General features: G+C 42.8%; 2 protein-coding genes across 2 annotated transcripts; one reads left to right on the forward strand and one right to left on the reverse strand.

The window, feature by feature from the left end:
- Nucleotides 1–4,349: 4,349 nt before the first annotated feature.
- Nucleotides 4,350–16,492, forward strand: CCDC84 (coiled-coil domain containing 84). Its single transcript, XM_006890891.1, has 11 exons — nucleotides 4,350–4,469; nucleotides 4,571–4,734; nucleotides 5,473–5,571; nucleotides 13,709–13,775; nucleotides 13,866–13,928; nucleotides 14,259–14,323; nucleotides 14,486–14,582; nucleotides 15,344–15,374; nucleotides 16,042–16,137; nucleotides 16,221–16,353; nucleotides 16,426–16,492. The coding sequence occupies exons 1-11, from the start codon at nucleotides 4,350–4,352 to the stop codon at nucleotides 16,490–16,492; spliced, it is 1,002 nt and encodes a 333-aa protein (XP_006890953.1).
- A 127-nt stretch (nucleotides 16,493–16,619) lies between these two features.
- Nucleotides 16,620–18,539, reverse strand: RPS25 (ribosomal protein S25). Its single transcript, XM_006890841.1, has 5 exons — nucleotides 18,474–18,539; nucleotides 18,156–18,251; nucleotides 17,310–17,493; nucleotides 16,743–16,841; nucleotides 16,620–16,655 (listed from the first exon to the last, which is right to left on the reverse strand). Exons 1-4 carry the CDS (start codon nucleotides 18,474–18,476, stop codon nucleotides 16,747–16,749), a joined length of 378 nt encoding a protein of 125 aa, XP_006890903.1. The 5' UTR covers nucleotides 18,477–18,539; the 3' UTR covers nucleotides 16,620–16,655; nucleotides 16,743–16,746.
- Nucleotides 18,540–18,639: the final 100 nt, after the last annotated feature.

The raw sequence follows: 18,639 nt of genomic DNA on the forward strand, positions 1-18,639 counted from the left end.
TTTCTTCCTCTTCTGTCTTTGTAATGACTGTTTGCACTCTTCCTGGATGATACATTTGACATCCTCCCACAACTCATCTGGTCTTCACTCATTAGTGTTTAAGGCCTCAAACCTGTTCCTGAGATGATTCTGAAATTCAGGTGGGATGAAATCAAAGTCATATTTTGGCTCTTGTGGATTCGGTTTAATTTTCCTCAACTTCAGCTTGAACTTGCTTATGAGTAGTTGGTGGTCTGTTCCACAATCAGATCCTGGCCTAGTTTTCACAGCTGATACTGAGCTTCCCCAGTGGTTTTTTTCTGCAGATGTAATCGATCTGATTCCTATGCATACCATCAGGTGAAATCCATGTGTATAATCTGCGTTTATGTTTCTTATAAAACGTATTTGCAGTGAATAAGTCATTGATTGTACAAAGTTCAATCATTCTATCCCCAGCTTCATTTCTGTCACCAAGCCCATATTTTCCAAGTAGTGATTCTTCTCTGTTCCCAATTTTCGCTTTCCAGTCACCCATTATTATCAACGTGTCTTGATTGCATGTTCGATCGATCTCTGACTGTAAAAGTTGGTAGAAATCATCTATTTCTTCTTCTTTGGCTCTGGTTGTTGGTGCATATATCTGAATGATAGTGGTATTCACTGGACTTCCCTGTAAGCGTATGGATATAATCCTATCACTCACAATGTTTACTTCAAGATGGATCTAGAAATTACTTTTTTAACTATGAAAGCAACCCCATTTTTCTCACCTTTTCATCTCCGGAGTAATATATCATATGATCCTCTGACTCAAAATGCCCCATGCTGGTCCATCTCATCTCTCCAATGCCTAGCATGTCAATGTTTATGTGTTCCATTTCTTTCTTAACAATTTCTAATTTTCCTACATTCATGGTTTTCACATTCCATGTTCCAGTCACTAGTGTCTGCTTACAACTGTTCCTCTTCCTTTGTATTTCCATACTTGAAAGTTCTACCTATGTTGCCCTTTCTGTTAGTCTAAATGTGTTCTGTTGTACATAGGGTTTTCAGAGGCCTGCTATTTCAGAAGTGGATGGCTAATCCTTCTTCCTAGTCTGTCTTAATCTGAATGTTTAGATTTAGAGGAGTATCTGACAGACAGCAATTTGTGGAGTAGTGAAAGAGAAATCCCTCATTTTGGAGTTGACCATTAGTTACAGTGCCTTGCATATTACAGCCTCTGAAAATTAAAAGTTTACCTTGTATCACAGTCACTAATCTCATGGAAATTACATTCCATTTTATATTTCAGATGATACTTGTAGTTAAAATTGTGTGTCAAGGTTAGCCATGATTTTCATGATTGGCACTTAGTTAATGAGGAAATATGGCAATTATGAAATGATGTAGTTACCTGCCACATTACAGTTGAACAGGATTCAGCCCTGAAGATTGGGGGGTGGGATGGTAGCACCCTTAATCTGGGAAGAGATGTCAGAGAATTATCTTGAATAATTTAGATATTTAATATAAATACTTCCTAAACAACTTGCTTCTAAAAATTCTATGAACTTTGTTAAATGTCGATAGGTGTAGAGGGGCTTCAGGCATTTTGTTCATAGGGTCACTATGAGTCTTGCTCAACTCGAAGGCAGTCAACAACAACAACATAGCAAATATATAGTATATAAAAACATATTAAATATTGTTGTTGTTGTTGTTATGTGCCATCGAGTCACTTGCAACTCATAGCGACCCTATGTACAAGAGCCCTAAATGCTGCTTTATCCTGTGCCAATCTTGCCGTCTCTGATACACTCATTCCCAACAGCCCATCACAGAATCAATCCATCTCATTGAGGGTCTTCCACTCCTGCACCGTCCCTCCACTCTGCCAAACATGATATCCCTCTCCAAGGACCAGTCCCTCCTTGCAACATTCCCAAAGTATGTCAGATGAAACTTCAGAATCCTTGACTCCAAGGAGCACTCCGCGTTCACCCTCTCCAGGACAAATCTGTTTGTCCATACCAGTCCATGGTATAGTCAACATTCTTCTCCAGCACCACAGCTCAAAAGCATCAATTCTCTTTCTATTATCCCTAGTCACTGTCCAACTCTCCAATGCATAGCATTATGAAGACTATAGCCCAGATCAGGCGAACCTTAGTCTCCAGCCTAACATCGTTGCTCTTCAATACTCTTGTCTCTTGATTTCCTGGCTGCTGGTACCAAGAGTGTTGCCTGTGGATCCAACAAACTAAAACTGTTAACTATCTCAATCTCTTCACCATCCATCCTGATGCTGCCAATTGGCCCAGTGGTGAGAATCTTTGTTTTCTTGATGTTGAGCTTCAATCCGTATTGAAGGCTGCAGTCCTTGACCTTCTTCTGCAGCAAGTGCATCAGGTCCTCCTCAGTTTCAGCAAGTAGGGTTGTGTCATCTGCATAACGCAGGTTGTTGATGACTCTTCCACCAATCCTGATGCCACATTCCTCCTCGTACAGCCCAGCGTCTTGGATGATCTGTTCTGCATACAGATTGAAAAGGTATGGAGACAGAATACATTCCTGACAAACCCCCTTCTTGATTTTGAACCACATAGTGTCTCCTTGCTCTGTTCTGATGACTTCCTCTTGGTCCAAGTATAGGTTTCACATAAGCACAATCAAATATTCTGGGATTCCCATTCTTCTCAGAGTCAGCCATAGCTTATCATGATCCACACAGTCAAAAGCCTTTTCATAGTCAATGAAGCACAGATAGACATTCCTCTGGTATTCTCTGCTTTCTGCCAAGATCCATCTAACATTAGCTATAATATCCCTAGTACCACGACCTCTTCTAAATCCAGCCTACACATTTGGCAGTTCTCTGTTGACATATTGCTCCAAATGTTTTTGGATAATTTTCAGCAGAATCTTGCTTGCATGTGATATTAATGATATTGTTCAATAATTTCTGCACTCTGTTGGTCATCTTTCTTTGGAATGGGAACAAATATCGATCTCTTCCAGTCAGTTGGCCAGCTGGCTGTCCTCCAGATTTCTTGGCATAACTTAGTCAGCACATTCAGGTCAGCATCTGTTTGTTGTTATGTCAATGGACATGCTGTCAACTCGTGGAGCCTTGTTTTCTGCCAACTCCTTCAGAGCAATTTGGACTTCCTCCTTCATCACCATAGGCTCTTGCTCATGTTATTTCATGAAATTCTTCTGTGTCAGCCAATTCCTTCTGATACAGTGACTCTGTGTACTCCTTTCATCTTCTTGTAATGCTTCCTGTATCATTTAACATTCTACCATGTTTAATGCAAATATATTAAATAGGGAGCTCTAGTGGTAAAAAGCTACACAGTAATTTCAAAGGCACATGATTTGAATCCACCAACTGCTCTGCAAGAGAAGTATGGGCCTGGTGGAAGAGGTGGGTGGAGAGAGGTAATTAAGAAACAATTATTATTTTTTTTAAGTGAACTGGGGGTGTCAGGAGGAAAATGTGCAACAATGAATGAATGAAAATGTAACTTTTCTGTAAACATTCTTTAAAGTCACAATTTAAAAAAAAAAGAAGTATAGGCATGTGCTTCTTAAAATCAGGTGAATGAAAGAACTTTTTTCCAAAGTAAAAAGTGAACTCGGGGGAAGGGAGCAGGGAGGAAAATGTGCGACAATGTATGGAAACCCAAGTTCTTTATAAACTTTCATTAAAACCTAAAAAAAAAATCCAAATCAGCTATGGGAAGGTTGTGACTGGACAGCACACAACAACAACAACAATATACTAAATATAGGCATATCATATAGTATATACCCTCTGGTGGCCAAAGGCAGGTTCCGAAGCGTCAGTACTGATTCGATGACAATGTGAAAAAGTGAATGAGAAGAAGTCAAGATGACCTGAGACCTAGACAAATAATTCTCAAACATTAAAGTATTTGAATCACCTTGCGGACTTGTTAAAACAGATTGTTGGGTTTCTCTACAAGGCTGTAAAGTGACACATCTTTCTCAGTGAATTGGAATCAAGATCGCAGCTAAGCACTTGAGTACTGCACCAACAGACCAGGACTTCTTCAACACAGTAAGCAGCCTATGAAAGTTGTGATTTGTAACATTATCTATCTTTTTTACGTCTTCACCTAAGTATTGCATGCTCACCTTCCCGCGCATCGGCAGAGTAATACAGACCACACTTTGTGGATTAACTGCTGTGGATTAACTGCTTTTAAACAGAGACCGCGGTTATTTGAAAATAGGAGGGACTCTGGGAAACACATCTGCGCAGCCGCAGAAGCTGTTGCTGTATTTGACCCGCCCCTAAGAGGTTACCGGATGCTGAGAGATCAGTGGCGTCATTTTCACGGTTACCTTCTCCTGTGACTATGGCTCCGGCGCATCACTGCCCCATTTGCCGCCAGACCTTCTTCTGTGGTCGGGGACACGTCTACAGTCTCAAGCACAAGCGACAGCTTCAGGTTGCTTTGGAGCGGCTCCTACCCCAGGTACGGACCGGAAGCTGGCAGGGCCGGGCGACCTGGGGCGGGCGCGCGGGCCCGTGGGCTTCCTACTCTGCATTTCTCACTATCTGTCCTCTCGGTCGCAGGTGGAGGCCGCCCGCAAGGCCGTCCGCGCCGCGCAGGTGGAGCGCTACGCGCCCGAGCACGATCAGCGCTGCTGGTGTCTCTGCTGCGCCTGTGAAGTGCGGAAACACCTGAGCCACGGAAACCTGACCGTGCTGCACGGAGGGCTGCTGGAGCACCTCGCTAGGTAAGATCTGGGCCGAGGGGAGGGGCCTGCGAAGTAAGGTGTTTTTGTGATTTGATCACGGTGAATGGATTGCGTCTATTGCAAAAGACCACTTTAAAAGTAGAGATGTGACTTTGTGCGCCCGCCCTACGCAATAGTATTTTCAGTTCCTTCATACGGCTGTGAAAGCTACGCAATAAATAAAGAGAGGTGAAGAATTGGTGACTTTGAGTTAAGATGTTGGTAAAGATTATTGAATAGACTGCCTTAAGAATGAACAGATCTGTCTTGGATAAAGTACAGCCCCGCACCCTCCTCAGAACAGGATGAGGTGATTTCTCTCCAGCCCCATGAGAACTACATCCATACCTGGTACAATGAAAACTAGGGAGACCTTCAGTTAGAGGGATTGACACAGTGGCTACTATATTGAATGCAAATATTCAATTGTATATTGAGTTGACAGGATAGTTAGTGAACAGGCAGTGTTTTATTCTGCTCTTCACAGGGTTGCTGTGAGTTGGAACAATTCACTAGCACCTAACAGGTGGGAAAGCCAGCTAGTCAGCATGTGGCTCAAAGGTCACTGACTGTCATCTCATTTCTCACATTTTTTATTGGAATAAGGGAGACTGGTGATCTCAAGGGAGCTCATAGCAGTATTCTTTTACCAGAGATCATAGGACATTGCTTAGCTGATGCTTAGTTATCTGAGTTATATATTCTTTATCTGAGATTACTGATCATCTCCATTCTCAGCCTAGAGCACAAGAAAGCAACCAACAAATTTTGGTGGGAGAACAAAGCTGAAGTCCAGATGAAAGACAAGTTTCTGATCTCCTCCCAGGATTATGCAAGGTAAATTACTGGTTAGCAGAGCTGAAGAAGGTGGTTAATTATCTGGGTCCATTCCAGGTATGAGACCTTCCTGTATTGGAAGACTGCTTATATATTGTCTTCATTTGTGTGTGTGTGTGTGTGTTGTGTGAGAACCATTGAGTCAGAACTGACCGATAGCTGACCCTCCAGGAGATTGTCAGACAGTAAATTGCACAGGAGGAGATTTCCCATCCTTCTCTGTTAGGAGCAGCAAGTGGATTTGAAGTGCACCCTTTGGGATTGAAGCACAGCTTCTCACCACTAGGCCACCAGAGCTCCCCGGAACTCCTTATTCTAGGCTTTATTTGGACATAAAAGGAATGGCATTGAAAGGTTTGTAATCTCATTGGGGAAAATGGGATTTACAACGCATTTAGCAAAATATTTTTTTTCATTGCCATCAAATAGGAACTGACCTGCCTTTGGGTTTCTGAGGTTGTAAATCCAATGAGAAGAGATTGCTCATCTCACATGGAATCAGTGGTGGCTTTTTGATTAGCAGCTCAACTCCCTAGGGATTAGGCCACCAGCACTCTATTTGACAATTACAGAACTGTATAAAAAGATGAATTACTTAATTACTTGAAATGTATGGAACATAATAGTAAGGACTGGATTATAGTGGTCAAGAAGTAGTGCTCATTCTGCAGTATGCAGATGACACAACCCTGCTTGATCAAACTGCGGAGGACCTGAAGCGCTTGCTGCAGAGGGTCAAGGACTGAAGCCTCCAATATGGATTGAGGCTCAATGTCAAGAAGACAAAGATTCTCACCACTGGGTCAATTGGCAGCATCAGGATGGATGGTGAAGAGGTTGAGATTGTTCACAGTTTTAGTTTGCTTGGATGCACAGTCAACACTCTTGGCACCAGTAGCCAGGAAATTAAAAGACGTATTGCAATGGGAAAGTCTGCTGTTAGGGACCTCTCCAAAGTACTGAAGAGCAATGGTGTCTCTCTGGAGATTAAGGTGCATCTGATACAGGCCATGGTCTTTGCAATCACCTGTTATGCATCAGAGAATTGGACAATGACCAAGGAGGATAGAAGGAGAATTGATGCCTTTGAGCTGTGGTGCTGGAGAAGAGTATTGCAGGTACCATGGACTGCTAGGAAAACAAACAGATTCATCCTGGAAAGGGTCAAACCAGGCGGCTCCTTGGACGCAAGGATTCTGAGGCTCCGTCTAACATACTTTGGATATGTTGTAATGAGGGACCGGTCCTTGGAGAGGGACATCATGCTTAGGATGGAGGGACAGGGCAGAAGGGGAAGGCCTTCTATGAGGTGGATTGATTCAGTGACTGGAGTAATTGGGATGGGTGTATTGGAGACAGTGCGATTGGCACAGGACAGAGCAGAGTTTAGGGCTGTTGTACATAAGGTTGCTATGAGTCGCAAGTGACTCGATGGCCCATAACAGTAACATACTTACATTATGGGGCGTGGAAAGAACTCAAGGTGATCTAAGAGCCAAGGAGTCACAGAAAAACTCATGGTAGCTATTATACCTATCTCCTCAATGTGGAAAATGAGAGGAAGAAATGTCAGATTTCCAGTTCTGTGCCTTCCAGTCTTTGGATCACACTGGTAGGATATGGGAAACAGAAAAAGCTCACCTTACATCTTGACCCAGATCCGATGATAACTGAGTGGATGTTTTAATTAAGAGTTATGAGGAAGAACTGAACTGACAGGGAATTATTTCTAGAATGTTATGTGAAAAAGCAGCATGCAAAGTAACACCCATAATAGTCTACCTTTTGTATAAAAGAAAAGGAAAATTGAGTGTTTGTGTGTGTATCTGTCTGTCTGTCAGAACAAATAATGACCAGTTGCCTGACTGGAAAAGGTCCATATTTGTTCCCATCTCCAAGAAAGGTAATCCAACAGAATGTGGAAATTATCAAATGATAGCATGAATATCACAGGCAAGCAAAAAAAATGCTGAAGATCACCTAAAAATGGCTAGAACAGTACATTAACAGAACTGTCAGAAGTTCACTAGGGGTTTAAGAAGACATCATGGCACCAGGGATGCCATTGCTGATGTCACGTGGATCCTGGCTGAAAACCGAAAATTCCAGAAGGATGTCTATTTGTGCTTTATCGACTATGCAAAAGCATTTGACTGTGTGGATCATAACAAATTAGGACTAACAAGAAGAATGGGAATCCCAGAGCATTTAAATGTGCTCATAAGATATCTGTAACTAGAACTAGAACAAGAAGCTGTTGTCCAGATGGAGCAAGGGAACATTGCATGGAGTTAATTCAGGAATGGTGTGCACCAGGGATGTATGTATCCTATCTCCATACCATCAGTGTATGCTGAGCAAATGATTCGTGAAGCTGCACCCTATGCAGAGAAATGAGGCATCAGTATCAGAGAAAGTCTCATCAAGAACCTGTGTTATGCAGGTGACACAACTTTAGCTTGCTCAAAGTGAGGAGGACTTGAAATGCTTGCTGCAATGATCAAGAATAACAGCCTTCAATATGAATTACATCTCAACATCAAGAAAACAAAAATTCTTTACACTGGTTCAGTAGATAACATCATGATAGGTGGGGAAAAGATTGAAATTGTCAATGATATCATCTTGCTTGGATCAGCAATCAACACACCCTTGGTACCAGCAGTCAGTAGATCAGGAGATGAATTACACTGGGTAAGTCTGCCTCTTGTCAAGAGATCTCGCCAAAATACTGAAGAGCAGTGATGTCAGTCTGAATTGCACCTGGTTCAGACCATGGTTTTTTTAGTCACTTGCTATATGTCTAAGATCTGAAAAGTGAATAAAGATGATAGAACTGATACCTTTGAGGTGTAGTGTTTGGAGAAGAGTACTGAATATCCCATGGACTGCCAAAAGAACAAACATATATGTCCTAGAAAAAGCACAGAGAGCTCCTTGGAAGCTTCTTTTATACTTTGGGCATGTTGCTAGGAGAATTTATTCCTTAAAAGGAGACACATGTTTGGAAAGGTATAGGGTCAGCAAAAGAGAGGGAGACCCTCAATAAGATGAATAGACACAATGACTGCAGCAGTGGGCTCAAGTGTGTCAGAGGTGATGAAAATGGCACAGGCTAGGAGAGGGTTCAGATCTCTTCATAGGGTTGCTATGAGTCATACTCAACTGGACAGCACCTAACAACAAGATACAGCTTTTGAGTCGATTCCTCCTTCTAGTGATTGTGTATGCTAGAGTAGAATTGCCCTGTACAGCTTTCTAAGCCCTGGTGGCCTAGTCCCCAGGGAGTTGTATACTTAGCCAAAAAATCTTAACAGCAGCAGATTGCAGGCCTTTCTCTGGTGAGGAAGCTGATAGGTTCACACCACTGACCTTGGTTTGCTGCTGAACACTTAACCCTTGTTCCTCAAGAGCTTCACATAGATGTGGTGTTATTCTTGGTGCCTTCTAGTTGACTAGGACTCATAGCAACCCTATGAATAACAGATTGGAACTTGAATAGATGAGGAACAACCGAGAAACTCATGAAGTGATTACATGTAGTGAGTCAGTGGGAAAGAGTGCAAAAATGAAAAGGATAGCATTAACAGCAAGATTTCTGAGTATACTTTTTAAAAGTAGAATAATTTTTACTTTGAACCACGAAACTTAATAAACTCACATATACAAAACAGTGCAAGGCCAGGACCTGACAGATGAGATTGGTAAAGAGAAAAGGAACCACTTTTACATTTAGATAGAATATTACCTATGTTTTTTTTTTGGTTTGGGTTTTGTTTGTTGTTTTTTTTTTTTAAAAAAAAAAAGATAGACCTTAATTGCTTTGGCATCAGAATGGACTCATAGTTCACCCTCCAGCAAGTCTTAAGAGTCTATAAATCACACAGGAAAAGATAGCCTGGATTTGAACCACTTGCCTTTGGTTTGCTAGTGCAACTTCTTACCCACTAGGGCACCAGAGCTCCCTCTTATTTACCCAGTAGAAAAGAAACGATTAAGCTCCTGTTTCACATCATACCAGAAAAATGATATTGCTATAAAAAGGACCAATGACTATAATAAGCATTAATGGGGAGACAATTACAGGCTGCAGCTATCTGGTTTTATAGTCTGCAGTTCTGATCTGGGTGGGAAAGCCTTATTTGTGTACCATAAAGTCAGAACCAACCTGTAGCTGACCCTCCAGTGGGGTTTTCAGAGGTAGTTAATTGCATGGGAGGAGATTGCCCATCTTTCTCCTTCAGAGCAGCTTGTAGCCTCAAACTGCATGCTTTTGGGGTTGCAGCACAGCTTCTTGCCACTAGGCCACCAGTAGCCTTATAGCAGCAGCTTCAAGACTATTTTTCTGAGAGGACTGCAGGACCCTCAATAGAAGCTAAAGTTTCAACCCTTGTCCATATGGCTTCATGCAGGACCACTGACTTGCCATGGCAGAGCTACTTACTTTACATACTAAATTAGGTCAGAAAACAAAGGCTAAACTTTCCTGCAGACAGATTTTTGTTTTGTTTTGTTTTGTTTTTGTTTTATTTTATTTTATTATTTTTGTGTGCATGTACCCTCAAATCAGATCTGACTGGTACAGGAGGAGATTGCCCCTCCTTCCCCGGCAGAGCATCTGAGATTTTCTTAATTATATATGAAGTTGATAGCAATCTCAAGAAAAAAAGAGTTTTTAACACTAATTTCTGACTATACACCTTGTTGTTGATAGGATGTGCTGTCGAGTCAGAACCAACCCATAGCTGTTTCTCTAGCAGATTTTCAGAGGCAGTAAATCCCATGGAAGGCAATTGCCCACACTTTTCCTGCAGAGCAGCTGGTAGATTTGAACGTTGTGCATTTGGGATTGTAACACAGCACAAAAAACCACTAGGTCAACAGAGCTCCCTCTTCCCTGCTTAGTTTGTGCAGCTATGTTTTTAGTTGAAAACTCAACATACAGTGAACCCCTTTCAGGGACATCTTACTGTTTTTGTCTGTTTCCTTCCCTGCTCTGTAGCACTGTAGGGAATTTTCTGTAGTTTCTCTATCAGTCCAGCAGTCCCATGGGGGAAGGATAGTCACACTCCAGATGGACCTCCAGGGAGGTCTGCTTTTAGTACATCAACTGTGATGTAGCCTCCACTCCAGATGCCTGTTTCCCACCGTATAGCAGCCTCAGTGCCAACTAGAATGGGGAGCAGACAAACACAAACCTAGGCCCAAGGAGGTCTGTCCTTTTGGCTTCAGAGCTGTTAGGTAAAGGAGGCAGGTAGAGTGCTGTAGGAACAGACTCCACTACACAGGCCTTCTTTAGTAGTTTACAACAGTTCAGTAACTAATCAGGTGGAAGTAGGTTGTGCTCTGCTCTCATCCCTGTGGAGGTCTGCCTTGTTGCTGTCAGGAGTTCCCCAGGTAAACTGTTAGCTGACCTAGACTCTTGCTTCCTAATAAACAGTAGCCTCAGCCAGTAGTTTTCACACCCAACTGTAAGCAGAGGTAGACTAACCCTAATTGACTCCCAAGGAAGTTTGTCCTGTTGGTGCCAAAACTATTGAGTGTGAGGTGAAGCCAGTAGAATGCTGACTGGGAGTAGATGCCTCTGCAAGACCTTTCTGTAGCAGCAGTTCACAGTGGCTTGCAGATGACAGCGTCCAGGTAAAGGAAGTGCTGGCCTGTGCTGTGGGGATCTCCAGGAAGATCTGCATTGGTCCTGTCAGACTCCTTTCTGATATTTTGTGTATATTGAGTGTGATAATTTCTGTATATTGTGAGTGTAGCCAAGATGTCTGCTTCTTAGCACACAACAGCCTGTCAACAGTCCTCAGGCTTGGCCAGACTCCTCAGGAAGTCTGTTCTGATTTCAAGGCCCGAGCTGTGAGTGTACAGAGAGACCAGGAATGTTGACTTTGAGAGCAGGCTCCCCTGCAGGGGCCTTCAATAGCAGTTCACAGTAGATAGACATGCAGTCAACAGTGTCCCTGTTGGACCACAACAAGATAAAGGTCAATAATCCAGTTGAAAAATGTGCACAGGATATGAACAGACACTTCACCAAAGAAGACATTCAGATGGCCAACAAGTATATGAAGAACTGTTCAAAATCCCTAGGTCTAAGAGAGATACAAATCAAAACAACTATGAAATACCATCTCACCCCAGTAAGAACAGCAAAATTCAACAGAACAGCAAGCAACAAATGCTGGCGAGGTTGTGGAGAAACTGGAACCCTTAGTCACTGTTGGTGGGAGTGTAAAATGGTGCAACCACTGTGGAAGGTGGTATGGCACTTTCTTAAAAAGTTGCAAATAGAGATACCATTTGACCCAGTATTCCACTACTGGGATTATACCCTAAAGAGGCCATAACTGACACCCAAGCAGATATATGCACACCCATGTTTATAACGGCTTTGTTCACAATAGCAAGGAGTTGAAAACAACCTAAGTGCCCATCAGCAAATGGACAGAGAAGCTGTGGTATATTCACACAATGGAATACTGTGCTGCACTGAAAAACAAGGAACTCATGCAATATTATGCAAAATGGGTGACCCTGGAGGACATTATGCTGAGTGAATTATCTCAGTCACAAAGGACATACTTCATGGTGCCACTGTTGTAAAACAGGACTGACATCGGGATTGAGGGGAGACTGAGAAAGATGGTATAAATAATGTATACTGCATTGAAACATATGAGGGAGAAAACCATTTAAAAGGGATATGTGATCAGGTATTTTTGTCATGACAGGAGTCCAGAGTGAAGGCTGCATAGTGGAGTGGACCTGGGGGGGAGGGATTGTAAAACAATAAAAGAATTTTTCTTTTACTTTTCCAAGAGGGGGGCGGGCAGGGAGAAAAGTGCAACAATGAATGAACGAATGGAAATCCAAAGTCTCTAAATTTTCAGTGAAATTAATAATTTAAAAAGTCTGAAACATTTAAAAAAAAAAGTCTTATAAAACAGATTACCTACTAAAAAGACATCAAAATGATGGGGGCAAAAATAACAAAAAACAGATTACCTACTATCTTCAAAGGAAAACATACACTTCTAAACTGGAGAAGTCTTAAAAAGCAGTAAAGTGGAGTCGTCTAATGATTATGAAATGATCAGCCTTGCCCCTGGTAGGAGCAGGGTTGACATGTATATGACTCTTGATGTGATGCAGTGTTTAACCTCCACCTCCCATTATATGGAAACCACTGAATTCAGAAATTTCTGATGATGTATGTATAAGATAGGGGCTGGGATCTTTGGAGGATTCAGAATAATAGACAGAAGGAAGCAGTCAGATTTTTCTAGATTGGAGGGAAAATGGAGATAAATTCCATGTGGGAACTTTTACTGGACCTTGGGAGTGAGGGGGTAGGGGAGAGGAAGGGTAGAGTCTAGAAGAAGTCTAGAAGACTCAGCAACCCTCTGAACGAAAGACCTGAACATGTGTGTAACTTTCATTGTTCCTCCAAGTTCATAGTTTCCGGAGGCAAGCTGTTTCAGAATTGGATTCCATTCCTGCTTCTAAGCGTGTTTTAATTGGGAAGCTCCACCAAACACTGTCCACCAGGGGTAAATTAATCGCATTTGACACATCAGTCTTGCAGTGTTTAGCATCATAACCACCACACATTACCTCTGTACAGCAAATGAACAGACAAGTGCTATACCACTTAGAAGAATGTTTGACCAAAAACATTTAAAACCAGGCCTGAGAGCCGCAGAGTAAAATCATCCACCTTTGGCTTGGTAGCATAACTTTCCATGCTAGGCCAACAGCTATTAGAAGCACATTTTAGAGACAACTGTAATTAGGGGGAAACATTGAGTGAATGAATGTTTTTGTGGTTGTATAGCACATTTCTATTCAGAGATGTATAGGATTATAAGCTGTCCTTGAGTTTGCAAAAAGGCAATGTATTTACATACATCTGTGTGCAAAAGAGAAGTGGAGCCAGAGTAGCAAACCATTAAGAGTGAACCTGAGGGAGAAGTATATCGGGGTTCACTGTACTGCTTTGTTTCTCTGGGTCTGAAATAACATTTAAAAAAAAATTTTAGTATTAAGGAGAACTTTCATTTAGACAACTGTCTTGTAGCTTGAATGACCACTGGCAAGAGACCACGTCTCTGGGCTGATGTGCTTTTCCTTTTAGATTCAAGAAATCTATGGTACGAGGCTTGGATTCCTATGAGGAAAAAGAGGATCAAGTGATCAAAGAGGTAAAAGAAAAGCAAGCCTCTCAAGTATTCACCCACTTCCCAAGCCTGACCCAGTCTAAGCAGCTTCCCTCCCACTCCTACCCCCACCAGATGGCAGCTCAGATTCGAGAGGTGGAGTACAACCGGCAGGAGATGGTTCGGTCTGTCTTAGAGGTTGGTTTCCCTTGGAAGATCCAGAGAAGTATCCAAATCCACTGGTAACTGGCCCACCCAGGTCCAGCATATCACCTCCCTGCTCTTCTTAGAAAACTCATGGACTCCATTTCTCATCTGCTCGAAATCTCCAGAATGGTTTACCTTATCAGTTGAGAAGACGTGAGCAGGGCTAGGGGCAAGGGTGGGAAGAGTTTGCAAGGTGGGCAGCATCACCTATGTGACCAGTTTGTGTCCTCTTTATAATATTGGAATCTATAGGGTGGGGCATGGCCTAGACAGGCACTTAAGCATCCTCGACACAATTTATTTTTCCTGAATCAAACTCAGCCTCAGGCAGTGCCAGACCCAGAAGAGGGCTCTTCAACACAAGGAAGCTGGGAAGAGAGAAACAGGTAAGATTATTAGGGAATTTGATCTATCATTGTAAGAGGTTTTTTAACCTTTTGGGAAATGAGAATGTGTCTCATCTGTGCTCTCCTTAACAGTTCTGGTGAGCTTCCTTTCCTCAGGCCCAAGGACCTCATCTGCCAGCCTGGCTCCCTTTTCTTTTTCAGACAATTACCTTCCAGTTCACAGCAGCCCTTAGACCTCAGAGGCCCAGAGCTTGACTGGACGGAGACAAAACCAACTCTGACATTCATTGGCCATCAGGTACAAAGGATAAGCAACCTGGACACTCAATTTTCCACCCATTCCTCAGACTACTCACCTCCTTTCCCTGCACTTCTGCCTTTCTTAGACCGCTTTTCTCATCCTCCTGCTCATCTTTATCCACCTCTAGATCTTGTTTTCTAGCTACAGAACATTGTTAGATAACCCACATTTTACCCATTACTATAAATGGAAAGCCTCTCCTCACCTTCCACAGCCTGCATTTGGATTGTCTTATCAGTTTTACCTCCTTTGCCTGTATTCAGCCCTACAATAATCTCTTCTGTGCTGCTCCCGTCTATGCACGTAGTTGCCATTATCTTAAATTATGCTCTCCTTCCCTCAGCTGGCTCATCTGAACAGGTTGTGTTATATGCCTTCTAGTTGATTCTGACTACAGGTTAACAGGGCAGAATTGCCCCCACAGGAATTCTAAAGCTGTAATCTTAATGGAGGTAAACTAGCGCATCATTCAGTACAGCAGTTTGTGGGTTCAAATTTCCAACCCTTCAGTTAGGAGCAAGTACTTGATCATTGCACCAGCAGGGCTCCTTATAAGTTAACACATGCTCCAGTGCTGGAGATGTTACGGTAGTAACACCCCCCACCCCCACCCCCTGGGAGTAGGATTTTGCTCACTTAGTATGAAGTTTGACATCTCCACTATTAAAAACATGAACCTCTTGAAGGCCTGTCCATTATTTTGTTACCCTATCACCTCTTGGCTTTCATACCCAGAATTTTTCTTATTTCCACTACAGGAGATACCAAGAATTGGCAACATCCACTCAGGTAAGACTCATTACTCAAAATGCATGGGGCATTTAACCTTTAGAGCATATATCCAACATAGATGAACTCTCAATAAAAGCAAAAAAAAAAATGCTTCTACAACATGAAGGGAAATCCATAAGCCACTATATGCTTAGAATAAAGAAAAACCCATCGGCATAGAGTAGGCCAGTTCTGCTGTTTCCAGAGCTTAAATCCAAGAGGTTATTCATCTTCCTTCTGAAAAGCAGCTGGTAGATTTGAACTGTTGTTAAGATTATATACTGTGCCATGTGGGAAAATAGTTTAGCAGTGTACAAAGACCTGTACACAAATATTTGAAGTGGCTTTATTATGGACAGTGGAACAATATTCAAGTGAAAAGAATACTGATCCATATAGCTGAGTCTCAGTACCTGTTATAGTCTATTTATATAAAATCTACATTAACCTATTATAGACAAGCAGAACAGTGTTAAGAAATGGGGAACGGGACAATCCTAGAGGTGCGCAGTTTGACTCCACCAGATGCTCTCTGCTGGAGAAGGAGGAACAATCTCCTTTATCAGTCAGATCTGATTTGATGGTACACACAAAAGAATACTAAGAAAATCTAAAAGGAACTGGCAGTCAATTAATAGTTTACAGTAGCCTGAAAATTTCAGTACTGCCTGTTGGATCTTCTCAGGTGCTATACCTCCCTGGATGATTAATGATGAGGAACATAGCTCCAGCTCCGGGAGCCAACAAATTGGACCATCCTATGAAGAATTTCTTAAAGAAAGTAAGTAAACAAAATCAGGAAAGGTAGGAAGTGCTTTTAAATTTTTTTTCCACTCAAATGCTAGTTTTCCCTTATCATCTTAGAAGAAAAAGAGAAATTGAAGAAACTGCCCCCAGGCAGAGTTGGGGCCAACTTTGATCACAACTCCAGCACCAGTGCATGCTGGCTGCCTTCTTTTGGTCGAGTCTGGAACAATGGACGCCGCTGGCAATCCAGGTATAAACCTACCCACTACCCCCACCCAGTACCCTTTTTGAAATTATTCTTCATTCATACATTTCTTTTCAGGCATCAATTCAAAACAGAAAGGAACAAACAGAAGTCACATAAAGGAAAAACCCCCGTGGTTACCTAATAACCTTCCAGCTATTTTAAGCTGACAGTCATTACCTCAGTGTACTATTATTTCTTCCACCAAATCCTGTCACCATCTTAAATAATAATTAAAAAAACTCTCTCACACACATTCTTTTGGTTGAGTCAAATTTTATTTTTTAGAATGTACAGATTGGTTGAACCTGTGAAAAGAATGAAATAAAAGTTAGAACTGTGCTGCCTTGAAAAGATTATACATGTTTCCTGCATGAGTCCTGAATTCTGCTCACCTGTTTATGCATCTTCTCCAGCAGCTGGGGCATCGCCACCTTTGGTGTTTCTGGTGTAAATCACTTGAGCTCTGTGTTTTGAAACCAGCTTGATAAGCCCTATGGGGAGAAAGGAAAGGTTTTTACCCAGGAGTGCTATCAGGTTGCTTATCATTACCAGAAACAGCATGGTATTACATCCTTCATTAAAACATGATCTCAGCCTCATTCAAGCAAGTAGAAAACAACAAACAAAAAAATTTTTTTGAGCATGAAGACTCAATTTCTACTCTTTTTTTCTTTTTTTAATTTTATTATTTTGTGTGTACCAGAGCATCTGGTGAATTTCAACCATGTGCCTCTGGGATTGCAGTGCAGCTTCTTGCCACTAGGCCACCAGAGCTCCCCTACTTTCTACTCTTTATTAAACATTTTACTCAAAATCGCCTCTATTTTGTCTATGTATCTGTCTTATCAATTTAAAAATATAACACCAGGGTAGTGTTAGCTACTCTTATTCACACACAAAATGCTTATCACAGTCAGGACGACTTAAGTGCCAAAGCATGCTGGTACAACACCCCTCACCTTTACTTAGCAGCTCCTGAAGGGCTGCCCTGGCCAGGGAACCCCGAATCTTCAGTCTCTCTGAGACAACAGCTGGGGTTATAAGCTTATAGTTGGGAACTTCTTTACAAAGTTTGTCATATGTGGCTTTGTCAAACAAGACCAGGTTATTGAGCTTGTCCCGAACTTTGCCTTTGGACCACTTCTGCTCAAATAAATAAGAAAAAAAAGAGGTCACTTTTTTGGCAGACACACTTCCCCTTCCCAACTCTATCAGAGGGCTCCCCTCCATGACTCTGGGGGACTGCAGAATCAGTGATGGACTCTGCAGCCTGGCCGGTAAATACCAATCACATTGCAGCACCGCCCAATTCAGGGCAGCAAAGTAAATGAGGTCTTTGTCACTGTTAATAGTAGTATCCCCTCAGAAAAAAACAGCCAATGACATGATCTTTGAAGCTTTATGATCCATAATAGGCCGTCAAAATGGTATTGAATGCTAGGAATTAAAAGCAAATATTTTTACCCTCTTAATTTTCACCATCATCTCAGAAAACGGGCTCTGCACCGCACGAGCCTAATGGGTGCGTGAACTACAATAAGCAGTCTCTAGACCCCGCAGCTTGATCACCTGGCATCTCCTTCCGACCACGGCGTCGGAACTGACTCATGACTGGCCCCCTAGCAGGTTTCCGTACTCCGTAAATCGCATGGAAACCGCAGTGGATTCGAACCGTCTGCCTTTGGTTGGCAGAACAACTTGTACTGCCTCCATCCCCTGGGCTCCCCCTACGATACGCTGATTACTATTACGCCGCCAGGAGCCGGGCGTCCCGTCTCCCCCCTCCCAGCGGGGCTCGCTCCCACCTTCTTCTTGGCCTTGCCCCCAGATTTGTTCACTGGGTCTTTGTCCTTCTTGGCCGACTTCCCGGCGTCTTTCTTCTTCTTGTCGTCCTTGGGCGGCTGTGAAGGGAGAGGGAAAGGCAGCCAGGTCATAAGGCGACCCTGTACCTCCTCACTGCGCCTCAACCCCCCGCCTCAAGTCCACGACGGAGCACATGGGGCTTCACCAACAACGCGGTCTGTCCGGGGACGCACGGAGCCCCAAGTCGACGTTGTCTCGATTCAACCCAAGCACTGCCGCTACCTGCAGCACCCTAGTGCCTCTCCACCCCCGAAACTTACCATCGCGAAGCTCGGAGAGGAGCTACCACAAGTGCAGCCTTGTTAAGATGTCGGAGAAAAAGAAAGCGCAGCTCTGCCACACGCCCAAAAACCTCAGTCAGTGGTGAGTACTTCCGGGGCAGTGGGCGGAGCAACGCGAAAGAAGTTCCAAACGCACTCTTGCCCG

Source organism: Elephantulus edwardii, unplaced genomic scaffold (assembly GCF_000299155.1).
Source record: "Elephantulus edwardii isolate Elephantulus edwardi_28Jun2011 unplaced genomic scaffold, EleEdw1.0 scaffold00093, whole genome shotgun sequence".
NCBI classification, from domain to species: Eukaryota; Metazoa; Chordata; class Mammalia; order Macroscelidea; family Macroscelididae; genus Elephantulus; species Elephantulus edwardii.

Coding starts and splice junctions, on each gene's coding strand:
- RPS25 (XM_006890841.1), bottom strand. Junction 17,494..18,155: donor GGGGCAAGGCCAAGAAGAAG/GTGGGAGCGAGC, acceptor TTATTTGAGCAG/AAGTGGTCCAAAGGCAAAGT. Junction 16,842..17,309: donor TCAGGAGCTGCTAAGTAAAG/GTGAGGGGTGTT, acceptor TTCTCCCCATAG/GGCTTATCAAGCTGGTTTCA.
- CCDC84 (XM_006890891.1), top strand. CDS start 4,350: ATGGCTCCGGCGCATCACTGCCCCATTTGCCGCCAGACCTTCTTCTGT. Junction 5,572..13,708: donor TCCTCCCAGGATTATGCAAG/GTAAATTACTGG, acceptor TTTTCCTTTTAG/ATTCAAGAAATCTATGGTAC. Junction 13,929..14,258: donor TGGTTCGGTCTGTCTTAGAG/GTTGGTTTCCCT, acceptor AATCAAACTCAG/CCTCAGGCAGTGCCAGACCC.